The 26,903-nt window shown below is 39.8% G+C and overlaps 1 protein-coding gene across 1 annotated transcript in view; it reads right to left on the bottom strand.

Annotated features, from left to right (window-relative positions):
* Positions 1-26,903, bottom strand: part of slc1a1 (solute carrier family 1 member 1) — a 97,795-nt gene that overhangs the window by 47,249 nt on the left and 23,643 nt on the right. Inside the window, exons 2-8 of the mRNA XM_063068996.1 lie at positions 19,526-19,666; positions 17,814-17,906; positions 16,137-16,251; positions 14,264-14,306; positions 9,446-9,541; positions 8,588-8,772; positions 7,545-7,652 (exon numbers count right to left, since the gene is read on the bottom strand). Coding sequence (XP_062925066.1) covers positions 7,545-7,652; positions 8,588-8,772; positions 9,446-9,541; positions 14,264-14,306; positions 16,137-16,251; positions 17,814-17,906; positions 19,526-19,666 — 781 coding nt within the window. The remainder of the gene's footprint in view (positions 1-7,544; positions 7,653-8,587; positions 8,773-9,445; positions 9,542-14,263; positions 14,307-16,136; positions 16,252-17,813; positions 17,907-19,525; positions 19,667-26,903) is intronic.

The raw sequence follows: 26,903 nt of genomic DNA, 5'->3' as shown, positions 1-26,903 counted from the left end.
GTGCTCTGCTGTTCTTCCTGTTAGTGTCCCTTTCCAGTCAACCTTGGCCATTTCCCCTCTCATGCCATTGTAATTTTCTTTATTCCACTGAAATACCAACATATTGGAATTTAGTTTCTCCTTCTCAAATTTCAAAGTGAACTCGATCATATTGTGATCACTGTTCCCTTATCATTCCTTATCACCTTCAGATCATTGCACAATACCCATTCCAGCCACAGCCGACCCCCTAGTGGGCTGAAAAACAAGCTGTCCTAAAAAGCCATCTCTTAGATGTTCTACAAATTCTCTCTCATCAAATGACCTGGTCATGTCCACTGACCAGTGACGTACTTGATTACAGTTATTGCCTTTAAGTGCACTATACATGGGGATCACAGGTTCAGTAGCTCATGGAATGAAGCGCTGATAGAAATTTATCATACCTAAAAACTCCTGCATGTTTTTTTCTGGTGTGGGGTGGTGGGGAATCCATAAAAGCTGCTAACTTTGTTGGGAGTGGTTTCATACCTTCTGTGGAGATGCGATGGCTGAGAACGTCAATGGTTGACAGTCCAAACTAGCATTTAGCAGAGTTAATTATCAACCCGGGATGGTTTAAGTGCTTGAAAAGTGTACAGAGATGAGATACGCATTCAGATTTGGACACACTAGCAATGAGTATGTCATCCGAGTAAAGAAAAAGAAAATCTAAATCTTTTATCACAGATTCCATCAGCCGTTGGAAAGTCTGTGCTGCGTGTTTCAGTCCAAATGGCATGTGCAAAAACTCAGATAGGCCAAACTCAAGTCTTCATGTTTGCCAGCTTTTCTGGGTCTAATCTATGCTTGTGGGCATGGACTGGCAGGCCAGTTGTGGGAATATGGTGCTCACCCCATGTTTTGCGACTGTAGTGGGAAATATGGGTTTGTTGAGGTCTGGGAATTCACCCAGCAGTTGAGTAAACTCACATGTGGTGGTGCATGTGCTTCCAGAGTCATTGCAGGGAAATTACTGGGGCAATAGGGTAACGATCCAAATTTCTCGACATCCACAATCCAGCAGTTCATAAGATTGAGTAACAGTCCTTGGGCACACGGGATATTTGCACTGAGCAGAGGTCTAGCCACTTTAGCCAGGATGAAGTTCTATGTGTAACATCGCCCACTGAACCAGAGCGACACTCATAGCGTCCCATAAGTCTGGATCCTACTGCCCTTGGTGGCCTCCAGCGATGTTTCATCACTCTTTGCCTTCTCGTCAGTAGGTGATGCTGGCAGCACAGTCACTTGAGCACCCGTGTCACACAGGAAGTGTTGCCCTGAGAAGGCGTCTGTAAAGAACAGTAGATGACCCTGGCAGCTGGAACCCACAGGGTTCACAGACCTTTGTTGTCCTGAATTGCTGGCACTGTGGAAGCTGCAAGGCAGTTGGCACTTCCTGGTGTTCGTACCAAAGTGAGCATGGTAAAAACACAGACCTGGTGTCATCTATTTCACAGTGGTGGGCATCCTTATGTTGGAGGCCTTGCAGACCAAGCTTATTCAGGTAGAGAAAGGAGGAGCAATGATGCACTGTTGCCTGGCTGAGTGTAGACTATTGGTCATTTTAGCACGGGTCCCTCTTGTCCTCACCTACCACCCCACCAGCCTCCACATCCAACTCGTAATTCTCCATAACTTCTGCCATCTGCAACGGGATCCCACAACCAAGCACATCTTTCTCACCCACCCACTTTCTCCACTTTCTGCTTTCCGCAGGGATCACTCTCTACATGACTCCCTTGTCTATTCGTCCCTCCCCATTGTTCCCATCCTAGCACTTACCTTTGCAAGCAGAATAAGTGCTACGCCTGCCTCTACACCTCCCTCACTACCATCCTGGGGCCCAAACAGTCCTTCCAGGTGAGTGAACACTTGGCCTGAGAATTTGTTGGTTTCATCTTCAGATCCGGCCCGCGAAGGTATTTTGACCGGCTCGCAAGCAAGTATTGGGATACTATGCTTATCCAGCCCACAAACGATTTTTCCTTATTCTGAGTGTTTCACGCAACCACACTGATGGACATGCATGGCGTCTTGTTATACTGGCCCCAGGTTCCGTTTTGTTCCAAACCAAACACTGGTATATATGAATGATGGGAAGACAGACTACCTTATTAATATGTATTAGATACTCTCCATTCACACACAGGTTTCCAGATGGGATCGTTCAAATTTGTAAACAGAAACAGTTCACTGTGTTTTAAAAAGAAATCCATGCTAAGTATCCAGATATTTACATGTGCTATGATACTTATTGAATAACTCACGATTTGAAATAAAATCGAAGAAAAAAATTCCAATGGCAATGAATGCAAAATGCAGGAAGGTAGACACTGAGTGCCGAAATTTCTAAGACACTTGGACACTAGATTACTTCTTCATCGAGCAAGCTGGGAAACCAGTTTGTCTCATTTGCCAAGAAAAGGTTGCTGTGAAGAAGGTAGCAAATATCAGGCAACATTACAAGAGCTGCCATAGTGGAAATTTTAAACAAGTTTACTGGGCAAGCAAGGAAAGATGAAGTTGAGCGAATGAAGGCTAGTTTCGGAAATCAAACGTCATTTTTTGCCAAGAAAAGCAGTGAAAATGAAGGAAATACCCATGCCAGCTATATTCATCCAAGTGGGAAGTATCCTAACTTAGTGGACCATGCAAAAAAGATGGCATCATTGCTTGGCAGCACTTATCTGTGTGAGCAATTATTTTCAAAAATGAAGCACACCAAGAACCAGTTGAGAACAAGACTGACTGATGCCCATCTGGATAATGTCTTGCTCTTGGCATCAACAAGTCTGACACCCAATATTGAGAAGCTTTCAAGCAACAAACAGCATCAACTTTCATATTGATTTATCGGCTGTTTGCATTAAAACTTTCCTTTTTATTATACTTAATTTACCACCATTCAATGCATCATGTTCATACGTTTTATGTTTAAAGATTCTTTGTGTCATTTTAGTGGATTTAAAAGATGCCTTGATTGAAATAAATGGCAACTAAACTGAGTTCTTTGATTACTAATGGGCATCCTTGGTTAAGCACAAGTGATTTTCTAGCATGCGTTATTCATTACTTTGAGGCAAAACATAACTAGATGTATCTAAATGGATAATTCCTATATTTCAAGTTTTTTATGGCATTTATCCGGCTCATTAATACACGATCCAGCCCACAGAGGTGGAAAATGTTGCTGACTCCGGACCTATGCTCTGTCTGCCAGAAAAAGCGGGATCTCCCAGAGGCCACCCATTTTAATTCTACTTCCCATTTCCCATTCTGACATGTCAGTCCATGGCGTCCCCTACTGCTGTGGTGAGGCTACACTCAGGTTGGAGGAGCAACACCTTATATTCCATCTGGGTAGCCTCCAACCTGATGGCATGAACATTGATTTCTTAAACCTCCTGTAATGCTCCCCCTCACCTTCACCATTCCCCATTCCCATTTCCCTCTCTTACCTCATCTCCTTACCTGCCCATCGCCTCCTTCTGGTGCTTCTCGCCCCCCCATCCTTTCTTCCATAGCCTTCCTTCCTCTCTTATCAGATTCCTCTTTCTCCAGCCCTTTATCTCTTTTAGCAATTGACTTCCCAACTCTTCACTTCACTCTCCTCCTCTCCTTGTTTCACCTATCACCTACTACCTTGTATTTCTTCCTCCCCACCCTCCATGCTCTTACCCTGATTTCTCATCTTTTTCTCCAGTCCTGATGAAGGGTCTCAGCGTGAAACATCAACCATTTACTCTTTTTCATAGTTGCTGCCTGGCCTACTGAGTTCCTCCAGCAGTTTGTGTGTGTTTCAGCCATTTTAGCAAGCTCCCTATAGTCCTTCATTGGTGCATTAGCAAGGGCTATGCAAACTTGATCAGGCATTTGCTGCATGAAGATTTCTTTCAGAATAAAACAAGGGTAGTGATTTCCTAGCAGAGACAGCATGTGGTCCATTAGCTCCAAAGGCTTACAATCACTGAGACCAGGAAATGAAAGCAACCGTTTAGCGTGTTCAGACTCGGACAATCCAAAAGTCTGTAATACAATATTGAGCCCATAAGATCATAAGACACAATGGCAAAATTAGGCCATCTGGACCACCAAGACTACTCCGCCATTCAATCATGGCTGATCCTTTTTTCCTATCTCCTTCTCAACTTCAGTTCCCAGCCTTCTCCCCATAACCTTTGATGCCATGTCCAATCAAGAACTTATCAATCTCTGCCTTAAATACACCCAACAACCTGACCTCCACAGCTGCATGTGGCAACAAATTCCTCAAATTCATCACCTTTTGACTAAAGAAATTTCTCTGCATCTCTGTTTTGAAAGGGTGCCCCTCGATTCTGAGGCTGTGCCCTCTTGTCCTAGACTCTCCCACCATGGGAAACATCTTTTCCACATCTACTCTGTCTAGGCCTTTCAACATTCTAAAGGTTTTAATGAGATCCCCCCTCATCCTTCTGAATTCCAGTGAGTACAGACCCAGAGCCATCAAATGTTCCTCATATGATAACCCTATCATTCCTGGAATCATTGTTGTAAACCTCCTCTGGATCCTCTCCAATGCCAGCACATCTTTTCTATGATGAGGATCCCAAAACTATTCACAATACTCAAAGTGAGGCCTCACCAGTGCCTTATAAAGCCTCAGCATCACATCCTTGCTCTTATATTCCAGACCTCTTGAAATTAATGCTAACATTGCATTTGCCTTCTTCACCAATGACTCAACCTGCCAGTTAACCTTCAGGGTGTTCTGCACGAACACTCCCAAGTCCCTCTGCATCTCAGATTCCCGGATTTTCTCCTCGTTTAGAAAATAGTCCACACATTTATTTCTACTAACAAAGTGCATGACCATGCATTCTACAACATTGTATTTCAATTGCCACTTTCTTCCCCTAATTCTCTTAATCTGTCTAAGTCCTTCTGCATCCCTCTTGTTTCCTCAACACTACCTGCCCCTCCACAATCTTCATATCATCTGCAAACTTGACAACATAGCCATCTATTCCATAATCTAAATCATTTATATACAGCATAAAAAGAAGTAGTCCCAACATCGACACCTGCGGATCACCACTAGTCGCTGGCAGCCAACCAGGAAAGGATCCTTTTTATTCCCACTCACTGTCTCTTACCAATGTTCTCACCATGCTTGTAACTTTCCTGGAATACCATAGGCTCTCAGCTTGGTAAGCAGCCTCATGTGTGGCACCTTGTCAAAGGCTTTCTGAAAGTCCAAATATACAACATCCACTACATCCCCTTTATCTATCCTACTTGTAATCTCCTCAAAGAATTCTAACAGGTTTATCAAGCAGGATTTTCCCTGAAGGAAGCCATGCTGAGTTTGTACTATCTTGTCCTGTGTCACCAACTACTCCATCACCTCATCCTTGAGAATTGACTCTAACATCTTCCCCCACTACTGAGGTCAGGCTAACTGGTCTATAATTTCCATTCTGCTGCCTTCCTCCTTTCTTAAAGAGTGAAGCAACATTTGCAATTTTCCAATCCTCTGGCACCATGCCAGAGTCCAATGATATTTGAAAGATCATTTCTAATGCTACTACAATCTCTAATGCTATCTCTTTCAGAACCCTAGGGTGCAGTTCCCCCGGTCTGGGTGACTTATGTACCTTTATGTCTTTCAGCTTTCTGAGTACCTTCTCTCTCGTAACAGTAACTGCACCCACTTTTCTTCCTTCACACACTACAACATCAGGCATACTGCTAGTGTCTTCCACAGTGAAGACAGATGCAAAATAATCATTTAGTTCATCAGCCATCTCTTTGTCCCCTGTTATTATTTCTCCTGCCTCATTTTCTAGCGGTCCTATATCCACGCTCACTTCTCTTTTATTTTTAACATACTTGATAAAAACTTATACTATCCACCTTGACATTATTTGCTGGCTTGCTTTCGTATTTCATCTTTTCCATTCTAATGGTTTTTAGTTGTTCTCTGTAGGTTTTTAAAAACTTCCCAATCCTCTATCTTCCCACTAATTTAGCTGTTAGTCCTGTGACCACCAACACGCCTAGATCAGGCATTGTTCTTCAAGTTTATACAATTTTTTTTTTGGAAACTGCTAAAGGACAAGAAGAGGAAAGGAGAAAGAAAGAATGCCACCATGAGATACAAAAGATGGTGGGATGGTGGAAGAAACATTGCAAGTTGTTTATAAGCACAGGATATTCTGCAGCTGCTAGAAATGCAGAGAAACACACACAAAAGGTTGGAAGAACTCATCAGGTCAGGCAGCATCTATGGAGAGGAATAAGCAGTCATTTTGGGTTCTGACTCTTCCTTTCCAGTCCTGATGAAGGGTCTTGACCTGAAATATCGACTGCTTATTCCTCTCCATAGATTCTACCTGACCTTTCAAGTTCCTTCAGCACTTTTGTGTGTGTTGCAAGTGATCTTATCGTTGTAATTCAAAACAATAAAGTAACAGAACTAAGTGAGAACAATAGCAAAAATCTTAATAGTGGAAATGAAACAACAAAGGAATTGTAAGGTGTCTACGTTTGCATTCAGGTTGAGGAGCATGATAAATCATACCTCATTATAGACCAGGTTAAAAAAAATATAGAAGCTAATAAAATCCACATTTAGGGCTATTCCACATTCTGTAATGTATGTTTCAACATCAGAGAGCTATTCAACGTTTTTTTGCTTAAGGATCTCAATAGCATAATCACAATATCAATTCAATTCTTGCGATCTGTCCCTATATGGCCTACTCAGCTTGTCCAGAAAAATGTTAACATGTTTCTAGAAGATCCATTAATTCATGGAACTAATTGAGCCCGAAAGCCCAGGGGTATTTTCCCAGCTCACATTAATTACTTAAATCAATTAGAATGAAACATACAACTGAGAAGGACCTTGGGACATTTTTATGCATTAGATCACCTTTTAAAGTGAAGTTATTATGATAATAACATGATAAATTAGCATTGTGAATAATAACAACTAATTATTGTTATTATTAATCGACTGGAAGTTATTTTTATGGATTCTCTCAAAAAGGCACAGGAAATAAAACTCCTTATACCATTCTGCCTACAACTGGAACACTTTAGGAAATATGCACTATTTTTCAGCCTATTTCAATATAGAGAGCTTTTTGCTGTGTGGGAAGTACACAAAGATCTATTCTCAATCCTAATATCATGATTTTGTACAATTGAATACACAAACTGATTACATCTCATGTAATTTAAAGTTCTATTCCGGGAATACCATACCAGTGTATTTAACATTAAGACCGCCTCAGCCTGTTTAACATAACAACCTCAGCAACCATCAACCTATACACTTATTTTAGCTTCAGCATAGAAACTGACAATGCAGTTTTTAACTCAGTATGTTAAAGTTCAAGATTTCATTCCAGCTCTACTACTTAATTCTTTGACCAGCTGTAGTCCACTCTTTTCTCTGGAATAATTCAATAAATAGAACTCTTAAATTTCATTCAATAATTTCAAAAAGCATTTTAAAGAACCATGATGCATACCCACTTAGTACTGTAGCCATATAAAGCCCAAGTCTCCGGAAGATTTCCCAGTCATCCACTTCCATTACTTTTGCAGCAATCAGGAATAATATGCCAATTGGCATATACCTGAAAAGAGTCATTGTTAAATGGTTATATTGTAAAAGTAATTTCAGCTTAATTCTGTTATATTAACATATCTGCAAAATATAATTTCAGAAATAATTATTTTCATTTGATGTGCTCTCAAATAAATAACCTGACTGAAGTATGGAAGTTTCTGCTTGAAGACTCAAGCCAGATAGCAGATATAAATGACTGGAAATTGCATAAATTCCTCTTAAGGTGGACTTGATATATACACAGCGGTCGTCAGCTACCTGAAGCATGGCAATTGGTTTATTACAGACACCTGTACTGAGATACAGGGAAAAGTTTTTGTTTGCGTGCCATCCAGAGAGCCCATTCCATTCAAAAGCACATTGAGGTAATAGAGACGGTGATGAAAAATCAAAATAAAATGCAGAATATAATGTTCACTGCCAAAAATGTGCAGTGCAGGTCGGCAAAATGTGTGGGCCCTGACAAAGTAGTTTCAAATATCAAGAACTCATCTTTGAAGAGGTCTGTTCAAGAGTTTTATAACATCAGGAAAGAAAATGTCCTCGAGTCTAAACTCAGAGTTTAAGGGGCTTTACTTTTCATTTTAATTCTTCACTTCATTTTTTTTTTAGACAATGATTGACAGGAATTTTCAGCTATTCAAATCTAGGAAGTTGACCAGAAATTTAACCCTGGGGATCTTGGAGGCCATTGAAGCGGGAAATCCTTTAACTACTTGCATTTCCAAGAGCGGGCACAGTCGCCACAGGAATGAGTATGACCTTGGATCCTAGTTCACCACTTGATCAGTAGAAATGCCTCTCACAAAACTAAGAAAAAGGATTTAATTGCTTGACAGAATTAGCTGTTTGAGCAATGGTGTTGATGCCTCTTTTATTTAGTACAAAAATAATAATGTGGAATTAGTGCTGAACCTGATTGTAAAGCAGCATCTTACTCACCACATGATGATCTGCACTATTTTCATGGTGGCTTCATTCAATGCATCAAAAAAGTCCAACAGGATTTTCCCTTTTTCGCCCATTTGCCCAATGACAATTCCAAACACTAGGCAGAAGACAATAAGGCCCAGAACATTGATCCCATCAGAGTATATGCCGATCACTTTGTAATCCTTGGTTATACTCTGTGAAGGTTTAACGAAGTTTAAGTTAAAAATCATAGTCTAATTTCTACTTCTTGCCAGCATAAGATGTCCATATAATAAATGATACACTATTGGTGGAATTCAACAGGCCACTCTGCATCAATAGAGGGAAAAGAATTGTTGACATTTTGGATGGAGATCTTGTATCATTCCTCAGATGCTGCTCGACCTGCTGAGTTTTTTGCTTCCAATTACACCCTCTGCTGTCCTTTGTGTCTCTACTGATGGTGCATGCATTAACCCATAGATGGACTGGCAACTCTCCAGCAGAGCTCACATAACTTATATACATTACAGAAGATCATAAGCACAGAACAATGGCAGAAGACACCTCCAAATCTGCAGGCAATTTTAAATATAAATATTCCAGCCAGAATCAGCAAAATTATCTCCGCAACTTAATGCAAAGCTTTGCAGTTCTGTCTTCCACCAGTACCTGTCACCATCCCTATTGAATGTGGCTGTGTTCTCACTGGAGAAGTAACTAGGATCAAATGCACTTGGCACTCTGAATACCTGTAAGCGACGCATTTATGTTGCTAATTATTGGTATTCTGTGACTAATGCGGGTGAAGCTCACTCAATAACAAGTGATTTGTAAATGACTTGATAGAAATATTCAATAAACTTTATGATAGCAATGTTTAGTTACCTCATTCATTTGTGTGGGCATTATAACAGTAACTGTTACCCCACTGGTAACACTGGCGTTGCTTACAGATTCAATTTCTTGTCGTTTGCTTTTATACTGGAAATAAAAAGGAAAAGAGAAATCACACACAACTTGACAAATCAGAATAGATCATGACTTTATACACACTAACTAACTAGTAAATCTAAGTTTAGTTCTTTTTACATCTCACATATACCACTGGAGGAAATACAAAGTAATTTGAAAAATGTGACATTTTATAAAATTCAATAATGGAAATGAAAATTCAAACTTTCAAACTTGCTGGGGTAATGCTGCACAAACAAGAAGATATCTGCAGATGCTGGAAATCCAGACAACACACACAAAATGCTGGAGGAACTCAGCAGGTCAGGCAGCATCTACGGAAAAAAGTACAGTCAGCGTTTTGGGCCAAGACTGTACTCTTTTCCATAGATGCTGCCTGGTCTGCTGAGTTCCTCCAGCATTTTGTGTATGTTGCTGAGGTAATCTTCCTGGCTGTTGTTTCAAGTGATCATGTGAAGTGACTGCAAACAAAACCCCAATCCTTGAGCCGCTTTGAAACTGTAATAGTTGCTGGCAAACATTCAGAAGAGCCATAGGCTGGATGGTGCAGTGGAACAGCTTCTTTGAGGCTAGTGCACCCAACTAACATTGTTATGGCAGAATACAAGGTACATAACTCCATATATGGCAGTGTTGTTATCTGTTCTAGGAAGAGTTATATTGCAGTAACTTGCTTTGATGTTTTAAGTGAGAATCACACGTATCAATGAGAATTAAATTGATAGAAAGGAGTAGTTAGTGATTGTGTTTGACCTTTTCCCCAGGTTCACCCAGGAAAACAGCTATTAGTTGACACTTATGAGAAGAGACCATTAAAATGACAAGTTTCTGTTGTCAAGGAATGATTTCACAATTATTCTCAGGAAAAGTTCAACTTTGCTTTCATACATTAATGAAAATGTTTGTTCAACCGATGATTTTAGTGAAGAAATGCATTGAATGACTACCACCAAGAACGTGGCTTTGATATTTTCCATCATGAGGTACTTCAAGATGCCAGCTATGGCACAAATATCCTCCAGATGCCCAGATAACCTGAACCCACTGCAATTTGCCTTCTGTCATCTCCAATGGATGCTATGCCCCTGTCTCTACACTCATCTCTGGAGTATCTGCCCAATAAAGGCATGTATGTCAGACTACTGTTTATTAACTACAGCTTTGCCTTCATTACTATAACTTCAAGAGAACTTGTCACCAAACTTTGAACCCTGGGAGTTAATACCTCACACTGCAATGGGATCCTCAGCTTCCTGACTAGCAGACCACAATCAGTAAGGATAGGCAGTAACACCTTTCAACACTGGCACTCCACAAAGTGCATCATCAGCCCCTACTCTACTCCCTATACACTCACGACAGATTGGCCAGATTCTGCTCTCACTCCATCTACAAGTTTGCAGATGATTTCATCATGATGAGTCACATCTCAAATAACAATGGTTCAAAGCACAGGGAGGAGATAGAGAGCTTAATAACATTGTGTGATGACAACAACCATTCCCTCAATGTCAGCAAAGGAAAAGAGCTGCTCATTGACCTCAGAAAGGGAGGCAGTTCACTTGCTCATGTCTTCATCCACAGTGCTGAGGTTGAGAAGGCTGAGAGGAATAAACATCACCAATAGAAACATAGAAACATAGAAAATAGGTGCAGGAGTAGGCCATTCGGCCCTTCAAGCCTGCACCACCATTCAGTATGATCAATGCTGATCATTCAACTCAGAACCCTGTACCAGCCTTCACCCTCCATACCCCCTGATCCCTTTAGCTACAAGGGCCATATCTAACTCCCTCTTAAATATAGCCAAATAACTGGCCTCAACTGTTTCCTGTGGCAGAGAATTCCACAGATTCACCACTCTCTGTGTGAAGAAGTTTTTCCTAATCTCGGTCCTAAAAGGCTTCCCCTTTATCCTCAAACTGTGACCCCTCGTTCTGGACTTCCCCAACATCGGGAACAATCTTCCTGCATCTAGCCTGTCCAATCCCTTTAGGATTTTATACGTTTCAATCAGATCCCCCCTCAATCTTCTAAATTCCAACGAGTATAAGCCTAGTTCATCCAGTCTTTCATCATATGAAAGTCCTGCTATCCCAGGAATCAATCTGGTGAACCTTCTTTGTACTCCTTCTATGGCAAGGATATCTTTCCTCAGATTAGGGGACCAAAACTGCACACAATACTCCAGGTGTGGTCTCACCAAGGCCTTGTACAACTGCAGTAGTACCTCCCTGCTCCTGTACTTGAATCCTCTTGCTATAAATGCCAGCATACCATTCGCCTTTTTCACCGCCTGCTGTACCTGCATGCCCACTTTCAATGACTGGTGTATAATGACACCCAGGTCTCGTTGCACCTCCTCTTTTCCTAATCGGCCACCATTCAGATAATAATCTGTTTTCCTGTTTTTGCCACCAAAGTGTATAACTTCACATTTATCCACATTAAATTGCATCTGCCATGAATTTGCCCACTCACCCAACCTATCCTAGTCACCCTGCATCCTCTTAGCATCCTCCTCACAGCTAACACTGCCGCCCAGCTTTGTGTCATCCGCAAACTTGGAGATGCTGCATTTAATTCCCTCATCCAAGTCATTAATATATATTGTAAATAACTGGGGTCCCAGCACTGAGCCTTGCGGTACCCCACTAGTCACTGCCTGCCATTCTGAAAAGATCCCATTTATTCCCACTCTTTGCTTCTTGTCTGCCAACCAGTTCTCTATCCACATCAATACCTTACCCCCAATACCGTGTGCTTTAAGTTTGCACACTAATCTCCTGTGTGGGACCTTGTCAAAAACCTTTTGAAAATCCAAATATACCACATCCACTGGTTTTCCCCTATCCACTCTACTAGTTACATCCTCAAAAAATTCTATGAGATTCGTCAGACATGATTTTCCTTTCACAAATCCATGCTGACTTTGTCCGATGATTTCACTGTTTTCCAAATGTGCTGTTATCACATCTTTGATAACTGACTCTAGCAGTTTCCCCACCACCGATGTTAGGCTAACCGGTCTATAATTCCCTGGTTTCTCTCTCCCTCCTTTTTTAAAAAGTGGGGTTACATTAGCCACCCTCCAATCCTCAGGAACTAGTCCAGAATCTAAAGAGTTTTGAAAAATTAACACTAATACATCCACTATTTCCTGGGCTACTTCCTTAAGCACTCTAGGATGCAGACCATCTGGCCCTGGGGATTTATCTGCCTTTAATCCCTTCAATTTACCTAACACCACTTCCCTACTAACATGTATTTCCCTCAGTTCCTCCATTTCACTGGACCCTCTGTCCCCTACTATTTCCGGAAGATTATTTATGTCCTCCTTAGTGAAGACAGAACCAAAGTAATTATTCAATTGGTCTGCCATGTCCTTGCTCCCCATAATCAATTCACCTGTTTCTGTCTGTAGGGGTCCTACATTTGTCTTAACCAATCTTTTTCTTTTCACATATCTATAAAAGCGTTTACAGTCAGTTTTTATGTTCCCTGCCAGTTTTCTCTCATAATCTTTTTCCCTTTACTAATTAAGCCCTTTGTCCTCCTCTGCTGAACTCCGAATTTCTCCCAGACCTCAGGTGAGCCATTTTTTTCTGTCTAATTTGTATGCTTCTTCTTTGGAATTGATACTATCCCTAATTTCCCTTGTCAGCCGCGGGTGCACTACCTTCCTTGATTTATTCTTTTGCCAAACTGGGATGAACAATTGTTGTAGTTCATCCATGCGATCTTTATGAACAATTGTTGTAGACTGGCCTGAACACATCGGTATGATGGCCAAGAAAGCTCACCAAATTCTCTACTTCCTCAGGAAGCTAAAGGTTCCTGGCAGGTTCCTGTGACCCTTATCAGTTTTTATAGATGCACCATAGAAAGCATTTTATCTGGATTCATAATGGTTTGGTATGGCAACTGCTCTGCATATGAGAACAAGAGACTTCAGAGAGTTGTGCGCATAGCTCAGCACATCACAAAACCCAGCACTCCCCTCCGCAGACTCTGCCTACACTTCTCACTGCGTCAGTAAAGCAGCCAGCCTGATCAAAGATGCCACCTGCCTGGAGATTCTCTCCCTTCTCCTCCCCTATCGGGCATCTGAAAGCATGTACCACCAAGCTCAAAGACAGCTCCTGCCCCACTATTAGAGTACAGCTAACTTACTCCTTCGTACGATAAGATGGACTCTTGAACTCACTGCACTTTCACTATAGTCATTATATTTTTTCTCCATTTTTATTATTTTACCTTGTACAACCTCAAGGCATCATGTAATGAACCTATCTACACGGACAATATGCAAGGCATGTTTTCACTGTATCTCAGTATGTGATATTAATAAACCAATTCCAATAAGCACAATGTGTTACAGATTTATTATTACTTGGTTTTATTTATGTACAAATGATGCAATTTTATTAGAATTGGATGACATTTATGATGGCTTTATACTGTCTCATCAAACTAAGAAGGGATATTTAAATTCATGCAACATCACTTGCATTATCTGCCTGCTCATATTGCTGAAATATTATTTATGACCTTATTTACAAAATTTACCAATATTTTGTCCTTACTTATTTTTAATGGTGTCTCATTGATGGTAAATTTTAATATATTACTCGATTAGCTGACTGCAATTTTAAACCAAACCGTTAAAGATGAGTCTATGACTGATTTTGATGGCGTTCATGTGCTGAGAGAAAATACAAAAGCAATTACCTGTTGAAAGCTGGCCTGGACCAAGTTTTCTGGGAATGCATTCCTATGTATAAAAATACACCACAATTATAAGAGTGATTCAAAGGGATCTGGACATCCCTTACAAACAGAGTACTTACAAACAGAAATTGCAGACATTCTGTTCCCTGCTGCTGCTAAGTTCTTAAATGATCAGAATTCTCAAAATCATAAGGTGGCAAATATTGTTCATAAATAAATAAGGAAAATAAATCAAGAGAAAAGAAAGAAGTCAGAAAACCAGGAAGGTTAACTTGGCTATAGAAGTGGACTGAATTTAGAGACGGACTCAACTGGAACGCAGGGAAGCTTGTGCATCAGTTGGATATCAGAACAAAACAGTGAGTTATCTGTCTGAAAATGGGGCAGAAACTTTAAAGGAACATTTAAAAGATACTGAAGGGGAAACGTGAAACTCAATAGTGATTGGCAAAAATTACAAGGGGAATCGATAAATGTGCTTTGAAATAACTAATGTGAGAAATATCTCAGAATGCAATGTGAAGGGTACAATGTACAGTAATATCTCACAGTGTAGAAGTTTGGCCTAGGACATAATATAAAACACTTCCTTGGGGTTTCCATGCAGCAACTGATGCTTTCAGAAGCTATTACAAGTTTGCTTTCTTACCAGTTAGTGTCAATGTCTGCTTTAAGTATTTGAAGCAAGGTAAAGCATTCTGAGGCCAAATTAAATGTTTTTTCCTATAATTGCATATTGATTGACATAACCAGATAGACACAGATGCAGTCTGTTGGAAGTAGGCTAAAGAGCTTGTGTTGGATCCGAAAATCCTACCACTGCATTGATTCAATCATCATATTTCAAAATTCGCTTTTAATATAAAACCAATGTACTTCAGAGGACTCAGTAAAATGTCTGTATGCAATGTTTTAAATGGATGTTTCAAGTAAATAAAATTTTAAAACACATTTGATTCAAAGCTAAATTGATTAAGTAATGTGGTATAATGGGGACTGCATTGTAGCATTCACTTTAGTAACTCATTTTTCAGTATCTGTAAGTTATTAGCAAAACCAACCCTCATTCCCCTAGTGGTAAACCAGCATCATGAATCAATCCAGTCCACCTGGTGAAGGTACTTCCAAAGTACAGTTGTAAAGGGATTTCCAAAATTTCGATCTAGTGATGATACATTTCAAGTTAGGGAGGCATGTGATTTGGGGAGTGAGCCTGCAGATGGTGGTGTTCCAGGCATCCAACTACTGTTAACGGGGTGCCATTCAAGTGAGCTACTCCGTCCAGAATACAGTAGTGATGAATGCAATGCGAAGGGTAAATGTAATGTCTCACAGTGTAAAGATATGGCCGGAGAAATACTGTAAAAAAACTTCTTTGGGACTTCCATGCAGCTGCACTTAACTAGGTAGGGAGAGTATTCCATTATACTCCCGGCTTTTGCCTTGCAGGTGATGGAAAGAAAGTTGCCTGCTACAGTTTCCCCATCTCCAATCTGCTCTTGTAGCTTCTGCATTAATTTAGCTGATTTAGTCAAGGGTCTGGTCAATGCTCATCCAGGAAGTTGATGGTGGGTGACTTAGCAAAAGTAATGCTTTGAGCATCAAGATTAGGTGCCTGGAGGCTCGCTTAGAGATGTCTGCAACTTTAAAGAATCAGATGCTATTTGGTGCTTATTAACATATGGCTGAATGTTGTCTTACTGCATGCAAGCTGGACTGCTTCACTTGCTGAAGAACAGAGGCAGGTATAAAGTTAGTGCAATTGCCGCCCCCTAAAATACATGTAAACAAGATATATTAACTGAGGGCAATGTACTTGGATGTATTTGGGGACAAATAATTATAAATGGCGTATCTCAAGTGAATCACTAACCTAAGAAGATCTAGCAAGGCATCTACGGTTGTGACTTCTGGGGTACTTCCACTTCTATCAATTTCTTCAGCTTTTTGGGAAACACCAGGTTTGATGGTCATCACCAACACAATTCCTTGTCCAAAACAAAGTCAATTATTTGCATGAGAAAATGCCATTGACAACACATTGAAACTTAGTTCTGCAGAGATCTCTTAACAAATGCCTACTTGATGGAAACATGTTTATTTGCCATTTATGTTCATTCATATAATTAAGTAGCTAAAACAAAAATCCCATAACTTAATACTCGTGATGAACTCCGAAGTTTGCCAGATTTGCATGGGTTTACTTTAGAAACAAGAAATAACAAGTTATTTTAAAAGGCAATACAAAAACTGGGTAACAAAATGAAGGCACAGAAATTTAACCGCATTGTCTATGATTTTTTATGTTCTAGATTTGCAATTTTAGAGTAAAATTAATGGCTAAATGTAGTAAGGTCATGATCGTCAGTGAACATTAGTGCGTATCAGGCACTGTGCACAAAACAATTATGTTAATTGTCCACTAAGTATACAAAGCCATGCATGGAAAATTAAGCCCTGGTAGAAGGAAGTAAGCCCATATGTGCACAGCTGAAAGGGATGCACTTGGCCTACACCTTAGTGAGCATATTAGGGAATATATCTCTTTACTTTGCTCAGAGGTGATAATGGAATGGCAGCGGTTATTTAAGTAAGACCTTCTTCATTTTTGCTGGACAGGCCATCAATGCATTGATCCATTTTCAATGTGCTCACTAAACTGGGGAACCATGTGCCCACTTCCAGGGTCAACCTGACATTCCTCATGACAGTCCACACCAAGCCCCTCCATTAATTCCAGCAGTAGTTCTGGTTGAGAACCTCCACTTTAAGAGTTCTAGCCACCTTAGGACTTCATTCAGTGCATTGAGTCATCAAGTTGTACTGCATGAAAACAGGCCCTTTGACCGAACTTGTCTATAATGATCAAGATGCCTACCAAAGGTAAACTTCATTTTTGTCCATTTCCTTCTAAACCTATCTATGTACCTGTCCAAATGTCTATTAAATGTTTTTTCTCTCTGCCTCAACTTTCTGTCTGGAAAACCTGCTTATTAGATCTCTTTTAAATTTTTCCTCTTTTACCTTACTAGTTTCAGACTTTTCTACCTTGCGAAAAAGTCTGTGACTATAGACCTCATGCCCTGCATGATTTTATATTTAAAAAATCCTCCATAATGTCACCTCTCAGCTTCCATCACTCCAGGGAAAACTGCACCAGTCTATCTAATCTCTTCTTGCATTTAAAGCCCTCCAGTCTAGTTCAGTTTGTGGTTCAAATTACATGGTGTTACATCTATACAAAACTATTGCTTACATAAATAGCTCATACCAGGTTTGTACATAGCAATTACTCACCCAATGAGGACAGATCCAATTAGCACCCATCTTCCACATTGTTACTTCTGCATGTGTTTTTAAGATAGGATGAATTTCAAGACTTAATTTTTTTAGGGGGAAATATTATATCCTCTTGGACTCTTTTCAAGTCAAAACTGAAATGTTAATGATCACTGCCCGAAGTAACAGAATAGCACATTATTCTTCGCATACTTTTGAAATTGTAAGATACTTTATCAGATGCATAATATTACAGAGCACGGTTTATTACCTAAAATCACAGCAACAATAGTAGTTGAAAAATAATATACCACTGCCCGTACGCCAACTTTCCCGGAGACATCGGAATCCAAAGTAGCGACTCCTGTGGAGAACGATTTAGGAAACCTGTTACCACAATATTTTTATTAAAGCTACAAAGCAGATAATTTTGTTTAGTTACTTGTTGAATTAAAAAATGTACAATCAAATCTGCAATGTATTCCACCATAGTATTTTTCATCCTTTTAAATTACTTATTTACTAATTCTTCATTCAATTTAACAGCCAGTGCACATGTATATGCCTTCTTTTGTGATTTAGGGTAACAGGCTGAATGATGAATGTTTTGGAAAATGCCAGATGATCTTCTCTGCTTCTCTTCAATTAATGACATTTAATGGCACACAAGAGGGCTCTCATTTATGTCTGACATGAAACCTCATCTCAAAATACAGGGCTCCCTTAATATTGTCTTGAAGCATCAGATAAAATTATGTAATCTTCTTCAGAGAGACCTCACAACTTCTGATTGCCTACAGCTTTAAAATAATTATAAGATCAGGAATAAAATTAACTGAAGTGTATTGTGTACCATTATGCCAAATGGTTACTCACCTTGTTAGTTCCTTGCTAGCCCTTACACAAAGTTGGAAGTTAACAAGCCAGTATGGCAGAGAGGACAGATCAAAGGTCAATACGGAATTCTCCTGAGGATCTCCCAAATGTTAAACTCTCAATAATGCCTTCAAAAATAAATCAACCATTCAATCATCACAATGCTGATCATGGGGTCTTGCTCAATGGAAAGCATTTGCATTCCTTTGTAAACCAGATGAAGGGTCTCAACCCAATATGTTCCCTCCACAGATGCTGCCTGTCACATGGGGCTTCTCCAGTGTTTATGTTTGCTCCAGTTTGCACAGTCTCTTGGGTCTCCATTAGAATGTTGCCTCTTTTCATTGTTATTGCGTGCAGTCTATTTCCATTAAAAAAGTAATCTACCACAAAGTATAATTTCAAGTACCGTTCTCATGTCAGTCATTCACAGTAAAATTTCACAAAAAATTACATGATTATTACTAAGGTATTTCTTAATTCCTTGCACTTTTACAACTTTGGAGGATGATCTGAATGATAATAACTGTCTGTGATGGTGGTGAATATTGGTTGCTCAGGTTGAGGCATTTGATGTTATGGTGTTCACTGAGCCTCTCACAACAACTACACACTGAGGATGTCACCTTGACAGGTGATGAAAGGTCTGCAAGCTAATTGCAAAGCTCGGCAAACACTGCAGCGTCAAAGAGTAACTGCACAGTATAAATCTTATAGAAACTTTATATAAACTACCAAATGTGTAATAGGATATGGACATAGATTTTACATCAAATTATGATGTATTTACTGGCGAAAAACTTGCATGGCAAATGATTGCCTTTTGTAAAAGCAGCCATTTATGTCAATATGGAAAACTGAACTGTATTGGAAAGGAAATCAGAACAATATTTTCAGACACAGGTGGGGTGGGGATAGGAGCAGTGGTTGTGGGATATGAAGATGCAAATTCAAGGTAGGAGGATAGAAAATTTCAGAAGGTATTCTAGTAAATGCATTCGTTCCCATTATGAAATCCATGTGTATTCAAATGCAAATGCTTTAGTGTCAATTTCTCTGACCCACAATGATCTCTTTCAGTAAATTGGGATCATTAAGACTACTTACCTGTAATCATACTGGAGACAATTAAAGGTAAAATAATCAGCTTTAGCATTCTCATCAGAATCTCTCCAGGAAACCCGAAGTAGAATTTGTCCAAGCTTGATAAAATGACAAACTCTCGCACCAAAACTCCTGTCACGATACCTGGAATGGCGAACATTAATAAGCCAAGAGGACTATATCAGAAAATTTGCATCAGTATTGTAAATGTTTGAGGTCTTTCACATTTTGGTGTTTTTGAATTTGATTGCTGTAAAGTACACAATATAAAACAAATTCAGTTTGTTAATCAAAAGCCAGAAAAGTGCAGATACTATAAACCAGATATCTGAAATAGAAAATATTTGAAAGAGACAGTAGAACAGGCAACTTCTGAGGGAAGAGAAAGAGAAAATTAACATTTTCAGTCAATGATGTTTCATCTGACCAGGAAGTTTACTGCACAATCTCAAAACTTGTATTAAACTCAGGGGAAGACATTCTGTGCTCATAATCTATTTCCATTGAAGGCCTATTTTTACGTACCAAATGCCTTAGTTTCAATCAGTAAAAAGTTTTAAAGTTTTCCAATTTATGAAGATGATAACCATATAAAAATTCATAAACACAGTTTAGAGGCCAATTCTATTCATGCAGAAACCCTGGGTCTAATTTAAAACAGACAGCATATGAAACCTTCATGGAATTCAGGCAACCATTGCAGAAAGCTGATAGTTTAGTGATACGAATTTATTAGCCTTAACACTGTGCATCTTTGAAGAAGTAACCAAAACAAGGTTGAATGTCTCAGATGGCCTTCAGAAAGCTGCAGTATTTTGACAAAATCACAAGGAAGGTGTATTGCTAACCCTCTAGATTAGTTTGTTGTATAATTAGACATTGAACTGCAGAGACAGACGTTATAATGCAAGTCTCCTCTATAATGTATCCCAAGTACAGTCATGCAGTTATATTTAAAAAAACAGAGTTCATGTGCTTTTGTTATTCCCTCATACATATAATGCATAGAATCGAAGATGAATTTCTACCTGTGGATTGCTCACAGGACTGACAGCACCAGTGTTTTTTCCACAGACTATCTAAGACAGACCTAAAAGTTGCATTTTAATGGTGCTTGATGATGTATACTGTCAAACCAGCATTTAAAACCAAGGCTACATTTATATAAGTCCAAACGACCTCATTTGTATTTGAAATCAACTTGATGCAGCTGGGTTCAGAAGAGAAATCAGCAATTTAATGCATACTGCCAGCTTTAAGGCGACACATTAAAGTAACTGAACAATTAATAAGCAAAGAGCATGGAAGGCTTCCAAGCAAATCACTGACACGGAAAACATTAAAACTGCCAAATCATTTTAGATGGAACTGAAACCACTGGCTGAACTTCAGCGTCCCTTGCCGTTCAGAAAGGATCGTACTCCAAAACCAGTATAGAGAAAAACTAATAAGCCTCCATGTTTTTGACACCTCGAGTTTGGCTTTTGAAGTCCCTCCCCAGAAATAGCTGCCACGTCAGGAGGTAGCTCAACTCAAATGCTAATTGGATCCCTTGGTCTTGTCCTACAATTAGGCTTAGTTTTAATTTGAGAAATCCAAAAATAAACTTTTTTAACTTCCCCCTTATCTCCATAATTATTCCATCTACATCTTTTGTCCCATCCAAGTACTGATTCCACTTTGCCAGCATTTATAATTGGTAGGCTACATTGGGAAGATGACTCGGCATCTACAGCTTCTGGGTCGGACCGTAGTCTTGGAAGCTGAAATGGCGGTACTCATTTGACAGTTGGAACACTTGTGTGATGAATTCTCTAAAGTTCCACACCTAGCTCTACTACTTTTTGGAAACATGATAGGTGTTCAAAATTCATGGGAAACAAATATATCAAGTAATATTGTATCATTTGACTTATATCATGTTTGCCAATGATATTTAATAATTCTTGCCGATCTCATGGCTAATTCACTTTGTGCTTTATTGTACTCCTGGGTAAAACAAACATATTATCCCTCTCTCATGTGGTGTATGTTTATGGTTTGTGTATAATCAAAAATCAATGACCGAACATTATCATTTCACTTCCTCAGCTAATGCTTACATATCCTTGGAATTGTTTCAAGTCTCAGGAGATGAAAATGCCAAGATGTCTGACTACAGAATAGATTAGACATTGTTTCGATGCAAGAGGTCTGTTAACTAATCTAAAATCTGTACTTTGGATCCCACATAACACATATATTTGATGGCATTCTTCGCAGTCAGATACTGTTTCCATTGACCAGAGGACGTGGAGTGCATTTTATTGGCACAAAAAAATACAAATGATGAGAGGAGAGACATTTTTAATTTTTTAAAAATATATATATATTTCTTGTTTTTTACTTCTTTGTTCTCACATGGATGATCTTAAGGTAGTTAGGACCTGGAATGACTAGTCGGCTTTGGGGCTGGTGAGACAGTTTCGGTAGTAGTGTTCAAAATAGAACATGATGAGTACAGTTTAGGGAAAACAATATAGAGATATGAACAAAGCAAATGATGGGACTGGCTGGCTGGATGGGTCAAATGGCCTCCTGATGTAGACTTTCAGTGATTCTATAAAGAAATGTAAATTATTATTTACTTACCGGAAGTGTATAACTTTCATTATATAACTTGTTGGTTCTTGGCAAGAAAGTATAAAGTAATGAATTTCAACCAAACCATATGTGGTACACATGCTACGTGCTGTGTGCTGTGGGTAATGCGTTTTGCACCTTGGCCCAGGGATAATGCTGTTTCGTTTGACTATATTCATGTATGGCTGAGTGATAATTAAACTTGAGCTTGATCAACTAATGCTATTTTTAGTGTAATTTACAACACGTAATCACATTTAGGAAGTAGATAACTTCACACACCTCAACGCTGAACTGATTCCACAACTTTTGGACTCACTTTCAAGTATTCTACAGCTCATATTCTCAGTATAAATGTTTGTGTATTAATTAATTATTATTATTATTTATATTTGCACAGATTGTCTTTTGCAGTCTTAGTTTGTGTGTCGTATTTCATTGATCTATTGTATTTCTTTGTTCTACTGTGAATGCCTACAAGAAAATGAATCTCACAGTAGTATATGGTGACATATTCGCAATTTGATAATGTATTTTCTGTGAACTTTATTGAGATAGTTGTACCCCCTAACAAGAAGAACACTAAAGCTATCGCATCTTCATCCTTTGGTTGAGGCTATATTCTCAGCTCTATTCCTTTTATTCTAACATTGACTTCTTAGCAATTTCAAAGTCAGCGTTCCTACATCCATAAAACATTCCGTATTTCAATTTTGCTAAACTTTGGTCCCTCTCCAATTCATTGTATTGCTAAGTACACCATAAATATCAGTGACATTCTGTGGTGCATGTGCAGTCAGTTAGTTCTTATTATTTACTGTTGTCCTTATTGTATCTGTTGCTAGCCAACCTATGATGGGCACTTTATAATTAGGTGCCTATTCACTCATAAATTTATCTTTTTCCTTGTCTTATTTTCTCCAGTTGACTGTGCTGAAATTAAATTTAAAATATCCATCCTTAACTATTGCATGGATTCAATCTGGAACTTTAGGGTCGATTTTTTCCCATTAAAGCAATAGAACTTTAATTTATAACACACATTCACTACAAGACCACGTGATGTTGCCCTGCATCTCTACATACATTAAGAGATGCCACTTTGCTACCAAATTAAATATGGGTACTTCGAATTGTGCCTCATATTTGTATGCAGTGATGTGTGGGGTCTTGCGGAAACTGGAGGACAGCAATTGCCCTACGCAGTTAAGACTTTGAATTTCTGTGGGCCCCCTGTAGTTCCAGTAATAGGTTTGTCAAAAAAAATGTGGCTCTCAAAGTAAGATTTTTTCTGCTAAGTTCCAAAAGGCTAATATCCATGTATGTAGGTAAACATATGCAAAGCCCTTGCATTTAGATAAATAAGCGGGTTGGTCAGTAAATTGTTGAACCATGAACAAAGGTGAGTTTATTTTATTCATTCTAGTGAAAAGGACTTTGCAGGCTGAGGCAGCAGTTATTTGCCCTTGAAAAGTTGACTTGAAACAGTGCAGTCCTTGAAGTGAAGAGTGAGAGTCTGCCGACAATGCTGTTAAGGAGAGAGTTCTAGGATTTTGACTCAGTGACAGTGAAGGAACAGCAATATATTTCCAATTCAAGATGGTGTGGGGCCTAGAGAGAAATTTCCAGATGATGGTGTTCCTATGTTTTTGCTTCACTTGTCCTTCAACATGCTAGAAGGCATAGGTTTAGAAGCTGCTGCCTAAAGAATCTTTGTAAGTTACTGGAGTCCATCCTGTGGATGGTACAGACTGCGGCCACTGTGCGTCAGTCGTGAAATGAATAAATGGCTACGGATGGGGCACCTATCAAGTGAGCTGCTGTGTTCTGTGTGTTATCTTGCCTGTTCTTAAAGATGTACTCATTCAGGTTAGTTGAAAGTATTTCTCACACTCCTGACTTAGTCTTGTAGATGCCAGATAGGTGTTGAGGAGTTAGAAGGTGAGTTACCTGCTGCGAGGTTCACACTCTCTAACCAGCTGTTGTAGCCACATTTTATATACAGAGAAACATAGAACATAGAAAAGCTACAGCACAATGCAAGTCTTTCAGCCCACAATGCTGTGTTGAACATGTACTTACTTTAGAAATTACCTAGGGTTACCCATAGCCCTCCATTTTTCTAGGCTTCATATACCTATCCAAAAGTCTCTTAAAAGACGCTATTGTTTCCACCTCCACCACCATCGCCTGCAACCCATTCCACGCACTCACCATTCTCTGCGTAAAAAATAATACCCCTGACATCTCCTCTATACCTGCTTCTAAGCACCTTAAAACTGTGCCCACTCATGATAGCCATTTCAGCCCTGGGAAAAAGCCTCTGACTTTCCACACGATCAATGCCTCTCATCATCTTATACACCTCGATCAGGTCACCTCTCATCCTCTGTCGCTCTAAAGAGAAAAGGCCAAGTTCACTCAAACTATTCTCTTAAGACATGCTCCCCAATCCAGGCAACATCCTTGTAAATCTCCTCTGCATCTTTTCTATAGTTTCAACATCCTTCCTGTAGTGAGGTGACCAGAACTGAGCACAGTACTCCAAGTGGGGTCTGACCAGGGTCCTATATAGCTGCAACATTACCTCTAGGCTCTTAAACTCAATCCCATGGTTGATGAAGGCCAATGCACTGTATGCCTTCTTAACCACAGAGCCAAACTACGCAGCAGCATTGAGTGTCCTGTGGACTTGGACCCCAAGATCCCTCTGATCCTCCACACCGCCAAGAGTCTTAGCATTAATGTTATATTCTGCCATCATATTTGACCTACCAAAATGAACCCCATCACACTTATCTGGGTTGAACTCCATCTGCCACTTCTCAGCCCAGTTTTGCATCCTATTGATGTCCCTCTGTAAACTCTGACAGCCCTCCTCAATAACACAATACCCCCAACCTTTGTGTCATCAGCAAATTTACTAACCCATCCCTCCACTTCCTCATCCAGGTCATTTATAAAAATCACAAAGAGAATGGGTCCCAGAACAGATCCCTGAGGCACACCACCGGTCACCAACCTCCATGCAGAATATGACCCATCTACAACCACTCTTTGCCTTCTGTGGACAAGCCAATTCTGGATCCACAAAGCAATGTCCCCTTGGATGCCATGCCTCCTTATTTTCTCAATAAGCCTTGCATGGGGTAACTTATCAAATGCCTTGCTGAAATCCATGTATACTACTTCTACTGCTCTTCCTTCATCAATGTGTTTAGTCACATCCTCAAAAAATTCAATCAGACTCATAAGGCATGACTTGCCTTTGAAAAAACCATGCTGACTATTCCTAATCATATTATGCCTCTCCAAATGTTCATAAATCCTGCCTCTCAGGATCTTCTCCATCAACTTACCAACCACTGAAGTGAGACTCACTGGTCTATAACTTCCTGGGCTATCTCTATTCCCTTTCTTGAACAAGGGAACAACATCTGCAACCCTCAAATCCTCTAGAACCTCCCCTGTCCCCATTGATGATGCAAAGGTCATTGCTAGAAGCTCAGCAATCTCCTCCCTCGACTTCCACAGTAGCCTGGGCTACATATCGTCTGGTCCCAGAGACTTATCCAACTTGATGCTTTCCAAAAGCTCCAGCACATACTCTTTCTTAATGTCTACATGCTCAAGTTTTTCAATCCGCAGTAAGTCATCCCTCCAATTGCCAAGATCCTTTTCCGTAGTGAATACTGAAGTTAGGTATTCATTAAGTATCTCAGCTATCTCCTCCAGTTCCATATACACTTTTCCACTGTCACACTTGATTGGTCCTATTCTCTCATGTCTATCTTCTTGCTCTTCACATACTTGTAGAATGCCTTGGGGTTTTCTTTAATCCTGCTCAGCAAGGCCTTCTCATGGCCCCTTCTGGCTCTCCTAATTTCATTCTTAAGCTCCTTCCCGCTAGCCTTATAATCTTCTAGATCTCTATCATTACCTAGTTTTTTGAACCTTGCGTATTCTTTTCTTCTTGACTAAATTTTCAACAGCATTTGTACACCACTGTTCCTGAACCCTACCATCTTTCCCCTGTCTCATTGGAACATACCTATACAGAACGCCACACAAATATCCCCTGAACATTTGCCACATTTCTACCATACATTTCCCTGAGAACATCTGTTCCCAATTTACGCTTCCAAGTTCTTGCCTGATAGCTTCATATTTTCCCTTACTCCAATTAAACACTTCCCTTACTTGTAAGTTCCTATCCCTCTCCAATGTTATGGTAAAGAAGGTAGAATTGTGATCACTATCTGCAAAATGCTCTCCCACTGAGAGCCCTGACACCTGACCAGGTTCATTTCCCAATACCAGATCAAGAACAGCCTCTCCTCTTGTAGGCTTATTTACATATTATGTCAGGAAACCTTACTGAACACCCAACAAACTCCACCCCATTTAAATCCCTTGCTCTAGGGAGATGCCAATTGATATTTGGGAAATTAAAATCTCCCACCACGCAACCCTGTTATTATTACACCTTTCCAGAATCTGTCTCCCTATCTGCTCCTCGATGTCCCTGTTACTATTGGGTTGTCTATAAAAAACACCCAGTAGAGTTATTGACCCCTTCCTATTCCAAAGTTCCACCCACAGAGACTCTGTAGACAATCCCTCCATGTCTTCCTCCTTTTCTGCAGCTGTGACTCTATCTCTGATCAACAGTTTCATGTCCCCACCTCTTTTGCCTGCCTCCATATCCTTTCTGAAACACCTAAAGCCTGGCACTCAAAGTAACCATTCCTGTACCTGA

Source organism: Mobula hypostoma, chromosome 16 (genome assembly GCF_963921235.1).
Source record: "Mobula hypostoma chromosome 16, sMobHyp1.1, whole genome shotgun sequence".
Classification (NCBI taxonomy): domain Eukaryota; kingdom Metazoa; phylum Chordata; class Chondrichthyes; order Myliobatiformes; family Myliobatidae; genus Mobula; species Mobula hypostoma.
Note: the sequence above shows the minus strand (reverse complement) of the source record. Positions and strands in the feature narration are given on the sequence as shown.